This window comes from Vicugna pacos, chromosome 35 (genome assembly GCF_048564905.1).
Source record: "Vicugna pacos chromosome 35, VicPac4, whole genome shotgun sequence".
In the NCBI taxonomy this organism is placed as follows: Eukaryota; Metazoa; Chordata; class Mammalia; order Artiodactyla; family Camelidae; genus Vicugna; species Vicugna pacos.
Genome location: NC_133021.1, coordinates 35,199,199 through 35,213,799, shown reverse-complemented (window position 1 = coordinate 35,213,799; position 14,601 = coordinate 35,199,199). Strand labels below are relative to the sequence as shown.

Genomic DNA, 14,601 nt, shown 5'->3' with positions numbered 1-14,601 from the left:
GACTGAACCCAGGACCTCATGCGTGCTAAGCACGTGCTCTAGCGCTTGAGCTACACCCTCCCCGCTCCTGTTCACTTTTCTTAACTTCCCTTGAACTTTTAATCGTTGAGGTGTGTAACCCTCTCTTGGTGCTGTGTGCCAGGCAGTAGCCAGTTACATTGATTTTTGTGTGTTTTTATCCCCCGGTTTCAGTGTTCTCAGCTAAACTGTGAATATTTCATTGAGTTTCAGACAATACCGGAATAACATTTTCAGGTGTGTAGAATAAAGTACAGAGGAAGGGAGGAAACTGTGTTGAAATCCAAGAGGACCCGGTAGCATAATGTCTTCCTGGTGCAGGAAGGGCGTTGGGGCTTTTATTCTTGGAATGACGTCTTTGAGTTTTTTGAAACTTAGTGAACATGACCTTGTTGATTGGGGTGTCATTTGTGTCTTTGTTTAGACGATAATAAAATGTAACATTTTTATGAGCTCAGTTCTGGGCTTGGTGAGTATATGTAAGAAGTACATGTTTTACTTTTCAGTGAGGAGAGAAATCGAGACTCTCAATGAACGTTTAGCTGCTGAAGGACAAGCAATTGATGGGGCAGAACTGAGCAAGGGCCAACTCAAAACGAAAGGTAAGGCTGACTGCTCGCGCAGGGGTCACACTACAGGTTAGTGTGGAGGAAGTTCGGAATTTGATGGAGGACAGTATTCACTTCCTCTTGCAGTTGGCAGGACCCAGAAGTACATCATTCAGGTGCGGGTATAGGGGAGAGAGGGCCCAGTCAGCCTGGGTTCCTGCTCTGCCCCCTGTTCTGTCAGTGCAGACTTGCCCTCAGCCCGCGCTGCCTCCATGTGTCACAGGGCAGGCGGGGTGAGGGGGCTCCATCTGCCCCAGCCCTGAGTGCTGCGGCTCTTCAGTGTGTGATTGTCCTGATTGCTGATTCTCTGTCTCTGCAGCCAGCCACAGCACGAGCCAGCTTTCTCAGAAGCTGAAGACCACCTACAAGGCCTCCACAAGCAAGGTGCGTGTGGCGCTTGGGCCGTCACGCGGTGTGCAGGGTGTGCAGCTGTGTGTGGTGGAGGGAGACGAACCGAATTTCTGGAAGGAGCCTTGTCGGTGACAGGTGGCCACAGTGCATGGACACCGGGCATCACCTCTGCTCCTCAGTGAGCTTGTATGTTGTGTGTTTGTGAGTGTGGTCTTTTTTGAGAGAAGGTACATTTTGTATTGTTATTTGGCTTAATAAAGAGATTGAATTTGGAGCAAGCTGATAAATGGGTATAAAGCAGTGGAACTTAGGTTCTGAGCTGTGGTTATGTTTCATTCACCTCTTCTTGGGAGAGGGTGTAGCTCAGTGGTAGAGTGCGTGCCTGGCATGCACGAGGTCCTGGGTTCAACCCCAGTACCTCCATTAAAATAAATAAATAAACCCAATTACCTCTCCTGCCTCCAAACACAACAAAATCAGACAAACAAGTATCCACCTCTTTAGTTTTCTGAGTGCAATCAAGAAGTGACAGTCTGTCTCCAAGGCCAATAGGGGCATTTGTAATGTTTTGCTTTTTCTTAAGTTGTTGTGCTGTGACCTTCTTAAAGTGGCAAGGATTTAATTATTTGGGAATTAATTATCTGTGGGGGAATACACTGTGAAGTAGTATTTTGAGGTAGCTTTGTGTGCATCTCCACTTCGGAGTATTTGAAATAAACAAAAGATTAATTAATTACCTAACCTTCCTGAGTGCACATTACTTTTGCTACACCTTAGGGAGCTGTTGAAATTTGTGGTGAGTCGGGTGGGAAGGTGTAAGTAGTTATTGTTAGCTTTTTATTTCCTAGTTTGTTCCCTTGAAGCTCAAAGCCATTTACCTTGGTGCCCACGGCGAGACTCCTGCTTTCTTGAGATGCCTTGGAAGCCTTCTGTTTACAAACAGCCTGAACATCACTGACATTTGCTTGTGTTTCTTTTGAAACTTTAGGGTGTAAGCGGCTAATTAAAAATTACTGTGTTCTGTGTTATCCAGCTTAGGTGCAGTAGTTTTGAAGTTTTTAGTAAATTAACGTTGAACTTCTTTAAAATGCCATGTGAGGTTATGTCTTCCTCATCTAACTTCTTGTTACATTGTTTTGAGTTGCATTGTTTGTTGCACTTTATGTATACAGTGTATGGTCTTAGAATTCCAGTACTTTCTGGTTATTTTGAGGTAGAGGAAGAAAGGATTATGTAATGTTAGCCCTTAGCACGAGTAGTAAAAACTAAAATTTGGGCAAAGGTAAAGGTGTATAGTAATTGCTTTAAAAATGTATTGGAGATATTGAAAGCTGCAGTCATTTTAGAGACTAAAAATTTATCTGCGTTTGTAGGAAGTGTGTGACTCACGACCTCCGTGGCGTTGCGTGCAGTCTCTTTTGTTTGTTTTTGTTTGTGGAGGAGGGAGTTATTAGGTCTATTTATTTATTATTAGTTGCTTTATTTTAGTGGAGGCGCCCAGGACCTCATGCCTACTGAGCAGCTCTCTGCCATTGCATTGTGCCCAACCCTAAAGGGAGACCAGGAAATTCGAGGGGTGATCTGAGACCAGGGCGCACCTGGCCCGGCTGTGGCGTGTGTTCTCGAGGTGGAGCTGAACAGGGTGTAGGCTCCTCACTGCCCTCTGCGGATCAGTGTGGATGGCCTGGACCCTGTGTGGGGAGAAGTGTGCTGAGTGACCCGCTGACCTGCCCCTCCTGGGACTGGTGTCATGTCTCTGAGGCCCATGGAGGGGGCTGTGTTCTGGCCGCAGACGCTTTACAGGAACTTGTGAAACTGTTCACACATGTTTTTATAAAGATAAGATTCTTTCACTGAGAAACCTCTCCTGGTTTTTAGTGTACTTTACATTGTACCTTAGTGAAGACAACAGTCAAGAAGCACCCTGCTTTGTCACACGTTCCCTTGGAGTAATTCAGGCGACTTGTGGGCCTCTGCAGTGTGACTGAGGCTGCATTTTTAGAGCAGACAGGGTTACAGGCGATCAGAGCGTCACGGGCACCTGGAAGCCCCGCACGAGGCGGTGCAGTATGGTAACCACGTACTGGCTTCTGGAGCGCCGGCAGAGGCACGGGGGGCCTGGACCCTCTGTTCCCTCTGATGGAGGGGTCGGTGAGGAAAGTGGGTAGCAACTCTTTTCTTGTAACGGGGGCTTTGTGTTGGAAACGCCAGAGCCTTCATCACCCTGGCCTTGTTCTTTGACTCCTCCTCCCTCCGGACAGCACCTGGCTGGCCCCGAGGCCGAAGGCACACTTCCTTGTGGACCCAGAGCGTGGCTGTACTAGGAGGACGGAGTGTTCAGGGGGAGAGGGTGATAGGGTCGAGGAGGAGCCTCTCTGTGGTTCCTGTCAGTTTAGACTGAGCTGGGGGCTGTTTATTTCCTGTGGAAGGTCAGTCTCTCTACTGTGCGTTTGTTTGAGTCTTTCGCTGTATCAGGAGTAATTTGCATGCTCAATCTAAGTTGATGGAGCAGTGGATTGGGTTTTAAGTGTTCATACTGAAATTTAGCTTCATTTTTAGGGCTTTGCTAAGTCAGTGTTTGAAACGGCTGTATAACCAGTTTTCTTCACTCGATTTATGGTTTCAGTCTGATTAATACGCGTTATTCTGATTTGCTTAAAAGCTGAGAGCCATCTTGTATCTGAGAACAGTTTAAAAACCAAACCCTGAAGAGTTCTTTGAGTTTAACTAGTGTCTTCCTCACGCACTTCCCGTGTAAGAGAGAGTGAGTGAGTGAGTGATGGCGCGTGACCACGTGTCCCTCCGTGTCCCTGCGGGACTGTGTGCTGCCGAGGCCACCGTCTCTCCGCTCTGTCTCCCTCCTGTTTCCGTGCTTCACAGCCCACGCTCAGTAAACCTTATCTGTTACAGGTGTTGTCTTTGGGTTCATCCCTGCCTGGGACTCTCTACCTCCTAGTAACACGTGGTTGGTGTAAGTTACAAAAACAAACAAGAAAAGACCCCCAGTGATAAGAGTAATTAGTGTTACAAGTTTGAGGTTTACCTTCCTGACTTTCCACGTCCTCCTAGCTCTTTTTAAAAAGAACATGGAGACTGTGATGGCCTGGACTTGTGGAGAGGACTCGAAATGCACACGCAGGCCCTCCTTCTGCGGTTGGCCCCGGACAAGGCGTGGGAACAGTGGGCTTCTCTGAGGCCTTCGTGAGAGCTTCATTCCTGCTTCCTGAGATGTGGCTGGATGAGGCCACTCTTTGCTCTTGTATTGTTTTAACTTTTAAATGTTCTGTTCAACGATTATGCATTTTCAAGACATCTTCTGCCTTACTTTTTTTTTTTAACTTAAAAACCTGCGCTCGGTAAACTGTCTACTTCCCCTTCCCATCACAATTCCAGATTGTGTCCAGCTTCAAGACTACCACATCCAGGGCCGCATGCCAGTTGGTGAAGGAGTACATCGGCCACAGGGACGGCATCTGGGACGTCAGTGTGGCGAGGACGCAGCCCGTGGTTCTGGGGACCGCGTCCGCTGGTGAGCCCACAGCTAGCCACGCCGCTGGCAGGAGGGGCTGGGCAGCAGTGGGTGCAGACAGCTGGCCTCCAGGAGCCGGTGGCAGGGCGAGCCCTGGAGCCCGCGTGGCCGGGCAGCCTCTGAGGCCACAGCGCTTCCCTGGACTCCCCGGCGGGCCTTCTGCAGCATGAGTGTGGTGCCGTGTCTAGTGGGCCCTCCGTGTGTGGAGTCACTGTACGGTGGAGCAAGTCTTGGTCACTTAGGTATTTTTCACTGGCTTTCCTGTTATCCACAGTCGTTTGTGCATTTGCTTCAGATGCACTTGTCACATTTTTTCCCCACTCGTGAGATCCAACCAAGGGACGTGCTGTGTGGTCCGGTCACGCCGGCCCAGGGCTGAGGTGATGGGGGCTGCAGGCAGCCCTGAGTTCACTATCAGAGAGATCCTTTTCTCCTCACTGGGGAGAATGTGTTTTTTGAAAGCTATTTGAGGTGCATAACCTAGTAACTAACCCTTGAGAAGAAAATTGCTAAAATGAAAAATGGTGCTCGCTTGTTAAAAATGATTTCACCAGCTTGTGAGAAGTTACTCACTAGATTCTGCGTTTTAAGGTGGAAATAGGAAATACTAAAGTAGAGTGATGAAGAGTTCTTTCTTTTTTAAAAAATATGGTCGTATGTGAGCATCCCAGATTATTTTGGAAATTACAGGTAAAAAAGGATACAAAGACCCTTTTCTGTTGTTTCTGAAATCTCTCTTGGATAGTTGGCAGCTTTTTTCAGGCTTCTCTCAAGTCTCCTTTATCTTTTCATTATTATGCCCAAAGAAGTCAAATCCATAGGAACATACGTTATCACCGATAATTTATAGCAGAATTTGGATGCTGCTTGATTTGAATATTGCCTGATGTTCTGAAAAGTCTCAATGTTTCAACAAAATAATGAGCCCTTGATGTGGGTGACCCTGTGACCTAAGTCGCAAGCCTGGTGCAGGCAGTGAGTGCCACAGTGTGTAGGAGTCAGGTCCCCAGATTTCACTGGCCTGTCCCCTGGCCTCGGGCAGGTCACCAGCTTCTCCCATCCTCTTGGAAACGTTTGTTTTTGAGCAGTTGAGTTACGGGGTAGTCAGAGCAGAATTGCAAGAGGAATTAGTGGTAATGTAACTTACCAGTGTTAGGGTTTTCTCTTACTTTTTGTTAAAAAGACCATAAAATCGGCAACAGCTCACTCGTGTTTGTTTCAATCTTGCAGATCACACAGCTCTGCTTTGGAGCATAGAGACGGGACGGAGTCTCGCCAAGTACACGGGTCATGTGGGGTCAGGTGAGCATCCGAACTGCTGGGCATCCTCTCCGACGGACGGGTCTTGGCCTCTAGCTGTGCGAGCCTCATGAAGGGGCATCTCAGCTTCCTGGACAGTGTTGTCCAGAGTGCTGGGTGGAGAGAAAGCCTCACATACTTGGTTTGGAGCTGGGACGCGTGCGCTGTTATTAACAAATCCAGTGTGGCGTGTGTGTTGGGCCTGCGCAGAGTGCTGTCGGCCCTGGGCTCCTTGCCGGCAGAGCGCAGTGGCTCCTCCTGCGGCACCAGTGCGTAGGCCTCCCTTGTTCCTCCCAGCGCCCTGGGTTCCTTCCAGCTGGAGTGCTGTCTCCAGTCTTGTCTGTGATGCTGCCCACCCACCGCTTGCTCACCCCTCACAGCCACTGCCACGCCCTTACCTCTGCAGGGGGACGCAGGGTGCCCCCCACAGACCTGGGCTTGTGGACCCGTCTTGGTCCCTTGGTGGAGGGGAGGAGGTGCCTCGTGTCCCGCCGGGGCCGTGGACCCAGGCTTCTCCCTCTTCTGGGGCGCCACTCCGTCAGGCACCCCTGTTGTCCACTCTCCTCTGTCTGGTCCTGCAGCATGTGAACCAGCTCCTCCCTTTCCCACACAGACGTCTCCCCAGGCCCGTGTCTGGGGGGTCTGCTGGTGCCTGGAGTGGCTACAACACCAGACTTTGTTAAGTGAGTGGTGTGGACTGTCTCTGCTTCCTCACTTCAAATGTACTCTTCAAAAATACTAAAAAAGTTAATATGTATACATAGCCTCCAAATTAAGAAAGGATTAGGCAGCCTGCGTCAAAGTGAACAGCAGCCTCCTGCCTCACCCCTCCTCACTCTCCATCTTCACTTCGCAAAGCAGCATCTGTCTCTCTCCTTACCTTTTGAGTTTTAGAGGAAGAGGTGACTCTGAGGGAGCGTGAGGGTTTACTCACTTGCTGCCCCCGTTCTCCCGGAGCCCGTCCCGCCCGGCAGTCCCAGCGCGACTCATTTCCGTGGGTGTGTGGGTTTCACCTGACCGTGGCTGCTCTGCATGGCTCCCGGCCCACCGTGTACCTGCCGTCCTTCAGTGCTCAGTTTTGTTTTCTGAGGGGAGTGGTGGCCTTTTTCTTTGGCCTCGTTCTGTACCTGTCTGCCCGACGTGGGGCGTCCCTGCACGTGAGTGGGCTCAGCGGGGTGGGTCCCTTTGCTGTCACCCTCGGCCCCTCCCTGGAGCCTTCATCCCTCTGACCTGTTGGCACCCAGGCCTTCCGTATCCCCTGGGCTTTCGTCCGTTTCCTCCTCCCTCTTCTGGGCCCTGTTCCTCCTCCTCCTCTAGGGAAGCCTGTCTTCCGTGGCTTCCTTATTAAAGGTGTCTTAGAGGACGGCTTTTGAGACTTCACGTGCTGGAAAAGTGTATTTCACCCTTACACTCGATCGGTTGGTTGTCTGAATGTAGTTTTCTGTACAGGAGGTACTTTTATTTGGAAGTTGAAGGCAGTGTTCTGTTGGCCTATTTTTGGTAGTTTTTAGGAATGAGTAGAAGTCGAACGCTCTCTTGACTCTTGGTCCTTCTCGGGTGATGGGATGTTTTTCTCTTGCAGACTGTAGGACTTCTGCTTTGTAGGTCTTTTTTGGAAAGAATTATGTTAGGCATTCCGTGGGCCTTGGCAGCCTGTAGATGTCCCTCCTCATGTCCATCGGTCACCTGCGGACCCCAGTGTTTTCTGGGTGTCTCTTCTCATTCTTGTGCATCGTTCACTGTGGCTTTGTGCATATTTCCTTTGGGACTCATGCTGCGTTTGGAGGAGCTCCAGGAGAACAGAGGGACGCTGCCTCGGCACCAGGCTGGTGTTGCCGTGCGCCTGCTTTTGCTCTTCCAGTCGGCAGTGCTCTGACCGTGACCGAGGCTCCTGTGATGAGGGGAGCCTGAGCCCCTGGGGTCTAATCAGTGCAGTGCACTGAAGATGGTTTGACTGTCCATCGCCTGCCTTGTCCCTCTTGGATCCCCGGACAGGACGCCCACTTGTCGACTGGCCCCTCTGCCCCAGGAGAGGAAGTGCCGAGGTTCGCAGCTCCCCTGGGCCTGACAGGTGCATCTGGCCGGGCAGTCCTGTCTCCTCTGCTGCCTCCTCCTCTCAGACCGCAACTCCCGTGCCTGTTAGTCATGCGATCGAGAGACGGCGTGTCTCTGGGGCTCGTGGCCAAGAACTGCTGTCTCTGGCACCCTCTCCTGCTCCACACGTGGCTGCTGGACATCAGGTCAGCCGTGTCTTTAAAGTAGGTGCTGCTGGTGCTGTGGGCGAGCCTGACCTGCTGGGTGTCGGCTCCGCAGCCTCACTGCCCCTGCATGGGCCTCCGGCCCTACTTGCCAGGCGTAGGCAGCCTGTGTCCTGCCCCGTGAGTGGAAACAGTTCCTGGGATAAACGGCCGTGCTGTTGGCGGTCACCAGGCTCGCCCTGCACCCTTCACCTACACCTTGGGGAGCCCGTGAGCAAGCGCTGCCGAGATTCCCACCGTCGTTACGAGTGTGCGGAGTTTACGTGGACGCCGAGAAGTGAAAGTCACCCTTGGAGTTGGGAGCAGTACTGCCGTTTGGTAGCAGCGTGGTCGTAGTTTAGTTGGAGCGGTTTTTCTTGGTTGACCGTTTTTCAGGCCGTCACAGGCTTCACCAGGCCTCCAGTTACTTGAAGGTGGTAATAGTGAAAGAGCACCGTCTTGGTTTTCCAGTTGTTTAGAAAAATGTAAGTCTAACGGCGTAGCTGGAGGAGTCTTAGTGCAGGGCAGTTTGCTGCGGTTTGGTGATGCTCCCCGTCCGTTCTGTGTCGGGCTGCCTGTGTGCGCTGGGTCGGCCCTGTGTCGGGTGGCAGGAGCTGCTGACGGGGCAGGGCCTCTGCCCATCCTGAGCCCTGTCGTCTGCCCAAGGAGAGCGTGGCAGGCAGGAGGGCACAGGACCGGTCTGTCCCCAGACAGTGTCGTGGTGGGGCTGGGGTTTGGACTCCGAGTCCTTGGGCTGCCCGCTGTTCACCTCACAGGGCAGGGCCCATGGCTCGGGCACCACCCTCCTGGTTCTTGCTGGTTATGCAGAAAAGCAGAGCCTCCCCAGAAGATTCCTGCATCTGGAGCGAAGCCCCGGGGCGCATCTCAGCTGTCCTCACCTGGTCCCTAGCTGTCCCGAGCTGTCTGTCCCGGAGCCGGCGGGGTCTGCCTTCCCTGAGTCCCCAGCTCTGCTGGAGCGGAGCAGACTGGGTGTCTGGACGCTGGGAAGGAGGGAGGCGGGCTTGTGGTGTCCCCCACTGTGACCTGCCTCTGCCTGTTAGAGTTATGTTCTCTTTTTTCATCCTGGTCTGCTTTCAACCCTAGACGACCCTATGTGTAAAAAACAATCAGTTGTTCACATTCTTTTCTGTGTATCCCACTCTTGAGCAGTTTGGTAGTTCAGGTTTGGTGTTTTTATATTGTATGTCTGTTCTTTTTAACTTGCACATTGATTCATAGTTTGAATGCAAAGATTCAATGTTGAACTATCAATGTTACAGTTCTAAAGTTTTAAAATTTAACTTTGCAGTATATGCTATAGTTGTAAGGAATATTGATGATACGTTTTTAAACTTGTTTCTTTTTTTATTTTGCAGTAAATTCGATAAAGTTTCACCCGTCGGAGCAGCTGGCTCTTACTGGTATGTTGATTTTTTTTCTTTATTGAACAGTTACTTGTTGGTCTTAGACAACAGTCATCTTTCCTTTCTTACCCAGGCCTTTCACAGAAGTTAGTCGTTAGGTATTTTACAAATTACACAAGAAGTGAATAAGGAAAAATACAGTGAGGAGTGCTCTTCTGAACCAGCATGGATTGCAGGTTAGGTGAGCTGGACTTCAGGGTGAGAAGGGACTCGATTGCGTCTTCCTCGACGTCTTCACGAAGCCTGTCACCACCGCCCGTTCTCCGTGCTCAGGCGGGACGCGTCTCGGCGACGTGCCCAGTTCTCTGAAGCCCTGTCAGTTCAGAAATGAGAAAATCAGCAGCCCTGAGCCCCGGTGCTCTGCAGAGCCAGCATATTCACTCCTTTCTGAGGAGCTCTCCCATAGAGAGCTGTGGTAGCTCGTTCTGTCTGAATTTTACGTGGTGGGTTTAGAAACATCTCACTATCGTGTTGAGGGGTTTCCCCGTGAAGTTGCCTGACGCCTGTGCACCCCGGGTGTTCTGTGGACACAGATGGTAGTCTTGAAGGATGTGTCTGTCTAGGCCAGAGGTGGGCAAGCTTTTCTGTAGAGGAACAGAAGTAGGTATTTTCATCCTGAGGGCCGCACGGTTGGGGTCACAGTTGCTCCGCTCTGTTTCTGTGGAAGCCCAGAGACGGCGCGGATGACTGGACGTGGTCCGGGCAGTGACCCTTGTTTATGTTTACTGGGTGGGCAGCGGCCTGGGTCCGGCCTGTGGGCCAGGTTTGTTGACCCTGAGATAGAGGACAGAATTGAGGCTGACTGGGCACTCTTACACGCAAGTGGATCAGGCCGGAAGGTCAGTTTGCGAGCCCTGTTTTAACAGGCCTCGGCCACGGTGGCTCGTTGATAGCTGGATGAGCACTGGGCGGGTGGAGCAGGCGAGGAGTTGGAGCCTTGGTACGTTGACCGTCTGTGGTGGGAAAGTGGAGGGAGACCAGTGACAGCTGGAGGTTGGAGAGGGGATGGAATCACGAGACATGTCAGAAAGCTGCTGTTGGAAATGACCCAGAAAGTCGTGGTCTGGGGAGGGCAGTGCTGGATGGGGGTTTGGATAGGACGCTGATCTGGAGGGAAATGGGAGAGTCAGGCAGTAGGTTCCTTTGACACCACCAGACACGTGCCACCACCCGCCACTTTGCTGAGAAGGTGGAGTTCAGTTCCCCTCTCATGAGGGGAGTTGGGGCGTCCTGTCTGTGCCCCTCTGCCACCCTCTGCCTTCCCAGGCCCCAGCACTGCCTCGCCAGCTTGGCTGGGGCGTGTGAGGGCACGGTGCACGGCTGCCCTGGGCTGTGAGGTGCGTCCAGGTTGAGTGGGCGGGAAGTGTGTGTGGTGGTGTCCCAGGCTGTCAGTTTTCGTAGGTTACGAAGATGGAGGATAGAACCTACAGCGTGTAGATACTCTCTGAGCCTTCACAGCTCTGTACCCTAAAACGAAGGGCGGGTTGTTCTGTGCACTGCTGCTGTTCTCAGTGGCACACTCAGTCTCAGGAGTGGCTGTTTAGGTGACGGTCAGGTCTCGCTAGGGAGGGCTGGCACCGAGGCACGGAGCTCAGCTGGAGCCCGGCACCTGCACGTCTGCACCTGGTGGTAATTCTCCCGTTTCTCTCTGCAGCTTCTGGAGATCAGACTGCTCACGTCTGGAGATACGCGGTCCAGCTGCCGACGCCTCAGCCCGTGGCCGACACTAGTGTAAGCAGCGCACTTCCTTACCCTGAAGGCTTAGCCTGGGGTGTGTTGGTGGGTTCTGGACGCTTGTAAGTTTTAGGACAAACTTAGAGTAACTGTTACGGACTGAATGTGTGTCTCCCCCCACCCCCCAAATTCATGGCGTGAAGCCTTAAGCCCCAGTGTGGCTGCGTCTGGAGATGGGCTTCTCCGGGAGTCACCAGGGTCTAGTGAGGCCATGCGGTGGGGCCCTGATCCAGGATGGGCGTCCGCATGGGAAGGGGCTCTGGCACAGCCCCCCCTGAAGTGAGGAGGGTGCTGCCCCTGGTCCCGCACTGCCTGGCACTTTGTTCTGTGGCCCTAGCAGGCCGGAGCCGTGTCTGAGAAGGCCCAGCCCTGTCTGTCTGACGTGTTTGCCTTCACCCACTTTCCACACATGTACTCGCTCACGTTAGTTCTTCTAAGTTTGATGGTTAGGTTGTGTTGCTTAATTTTCTACGTGTTTGACTTCAGATGGCTTGTCTGACTTTCACACGAGATGAGCCATGTGAGACAGTGGCGTGTGTGATGCCGCCTTTGTGTCGGGACACTTTTGACATTGGTAACAGGAGGTGTTGCCTGCTGAGGGGGCGTCCACGACCAAACTGTTGGGTACGGGTGCGGCAGCCCAGTGCCTCCATGGGTGGCCACGCGGGGTCTCAGTGATCCGTCTGGGCGACCCCGTCCCCTACTCTCTGCCCAGGGCGGCTCTTGCTGGAGTCCGCACAGCCAGCCCTCCTGCCCCTCCTTCCAGGTGGACGCGGTCTGCCAGGCGGAGCGCGGACGGCGTTTACGTAGTCAAGCAGGAGTTTCATGAGCATTAGAGGTGGTGGTGATATTCTACTTTTGGTATTTCTGCCTTTGAGTATTTCTTTGCTTTTTTAAAGACCTCCTAAACATTGTTCTGTTTGGAGACAGACTAATTAATACATTCCAGTGATGAGTAAAAATGAGTTTTTTTAATTAAAAAGCATTTTTTTGCTTGTTTTTTTGTGGGGAGAGGATTAATTACATTTATTTATTTTTAATGGAGGCACTAGGAATTGAACCCAGGACCTCGTGCATGCTGGGCACACACGCTGCCTCTGAGCTATACCCTCTCCCTGAGCTTTCTTTAGTTGAGGTCTTAACAATTTGTTTCTGATTGATTGTATTACACATTCTGTCGTAACAGTTTTTCCCCGTGTGAAGTGACCAAACTGTCATGTGCTCTGCTTAATGCACGTGTCCACCAAAGACACGTGAGCACTGAGGGAGGAGAGGGCAGAGATGAGGGTGAGGGTTAATGCTTAGAAAGTTTAGAAAACGAGTTAACATTGTATGTATTTTTTTTCCCAAATAAAATTTTAAAAATACTAATTTTGTCAGAGGGAAAATTACGTACAGTACTTAGACTAAAAAAACGTAATGGCCTACTTACAATGTAAAGTTGGCTTTATTTTCTTTAGGATTTTGCTTGCATTGAGTGCAGGGACTCTTTTGGCTTGATAGTTGCTGCCTCAGGGTTTGGGAGTCCCTGGGGGTCCTGGCCTGAGTTAGGGGCGCGTCAGAGCCCTGCGGCTTCTCCTCTGAGGATGGCGCTGTGTCGCTGCCACTTGTCACTTCCCTCCGGAGTGCTCAGCGATGAGCCCGTTAGGGACAGGCTGTGGTCTGGGGGCAGCGGTGACACTGTCAGGAAGTTTGAGGTTACCTTCCACTCGTCCCCTTTCCTGTCTCTGCTTCCACCCAGCCCTTGACACCTTGCTGATCCTGGTTCCTCAGTGGTGCTGCGATCCACTTTTGTCCCCCTCTGCGGAGCATCCCCCGTTGGGGTGGGGTGCGCAGGAGCTATGGCCCACCTGGCACTCTTCTGCACTTGCTGGCAGAGCCATCCAGACTTCCCTGCCCGCCCCGGGGCCAGGAACCAGTCCAGTCCGAAGGAAAGCCTCGGGCCGTGGCGTTCCTTTCAGGAGTTTCTGGTGAACTGTTGTTCCTCCCCACCCAGACAGGCCTTCCCATCAGAGCTCAGCCGAAGGGGAGGGTCCTGTGACCTGGCTGCCATCGCCTCTGGGCCAGGTCCCTGACTCAAGACTGGCTGTTCGTCCAGTCTCTCCTCTCTACGACCAGGGTGGGCCCTCTGCCGGCCCGCCATCCTTGGTGCGCTTTCCTGCCCCAGCCCTGCTGGACACTCCTGCTTCCCTTACCCCGTGCCTCCTCCCCCTGCCCCACCCTTGGGTGGATCTCGCAGAGCGGGTCCTTTGTAGCGACTTGATGTAGAGAACTTGACACAGCTCATTTCTGCCTAATGTTCCCGTGGGTGGTGAGCTCTCCTCTCCCTGGAGGAGATGCGCACCCCTGGTTACGTGCAGCTTTTTCTGTCCCCTCCCTGGACGTGGAGTGGTCTGTGCAGGGCAGCCCACACCCCCAGTGGCTGCCTCATGGCCCTTCCTTTCCGCAGACTCCCCTCCCTCCTGCAGCACTCAGACCCAGCAGCCATCCTTAAACCACGCCAGCCCTCCACCCTGTGGCCCCCTAGGCCCCGTGTCATGGCTCTTCCTGTGCGACCCCAGACCTTCCCTCCCTGGACACACGTCTTGGTCAGCTGTGTGTCCCTTTGCAGCCGGGCCTCGCTGGTCAAGTCCCCCACGTGGCCCCCAGCATGCACTGTCACCTGCTCCTTGGCTTCTCTGTGTGTGTACACATGACACGTTTCCTTACACTACATGTGTGTACCTGTGGCATGTGTTCCCACACTGTTGTATTTGTCTCTGTGCACACGCATGCCCACGGGTGTGATCTGGCCTCTGTGCTAGCATATAAGCTCTGTCTCTCCCGGCCGCAGTGCCCCCCCATCACCTGCCTGCACTTTGTTCCACGTGGACGTGTGGGACAGCGGCCGTCTCCCCATCTCTGCAGTGTGACCAGCATTCGGTCTGGCGCTGTGTAAGCACTGGATGAGTATTTATTGAATGAGTAAACATATTTTCTTACAGACTGGAAGCCTAGGTGACTGTTAGGTTTTTAGTTTATCCTCAGCTTTGGGTGAAAGACTTTATTGGTAACTTAGGAAAGTAAAGTGGACTCTCTCATGTCTGTTGATACAGCAGCAGAATTCTAAGTGAGTTTTAAACAGGCTCCTGAGAAGTGGAATGTTCCTGTGTTTGATTGTGATAAGTTACTGACTTTCAGTTGTTTTATATTTGTACTCATCTGTGATGGAAACTTAAAATGTTGAAAATGATTTTATTTCCCTATGAGTTTGGTTAGTGGAAATGAACTGTGGCTTTTTTGGTGTCATAGCTGCCTTCATTCTTTTCTTCCTCTGTTTGGCCCTGGGTTTTAGCCAAGTAGATGGTTGTGAAGTTGGTAAGCGGTCACTGAGCACCACTCAGTGTATTGGTCATGGCGGT

At 52.1% G+C, this 14,601-nt stretch overlaps 1 protein-coding gene across 2 annotated transcripts in view; it reads left to right on the top strand.

The window, feature by feature from the left end:
* The window catches only part of WDR37 (WD repeat domain 37), a 36,977-nt gene that overhangs the window by 6,034 nt on the left and 16,342 nt on the right, over positions 1-14,601 (top strand). For both annotated transcript variants that reach the window (XM_006215942.4, XM_006215941.4), the window contains exons 3-8: positions 525-620; positions 946-1,010; positions 4,371-4,506; positions 5,737-5,808; positions 9,419-9,463; positions 11,121-11,197. In XM_006215942.4, the coding sequence (XP_006216004.1) occupies positions 525-620; positions 946-1,010; positions 4,371-4,506; positions 5,737-5,808; positions 9,419-9,463; positions 11,121-11,197 (491 nt within the window). The remainder of the gene's footprint in view (positions 1-524; positions 621-945; positions 1,011-4,370; positions 4,507-5,736; positions 5,809-9,418; positions 9,464-11,120; positions 11,198-14,601) is intronic.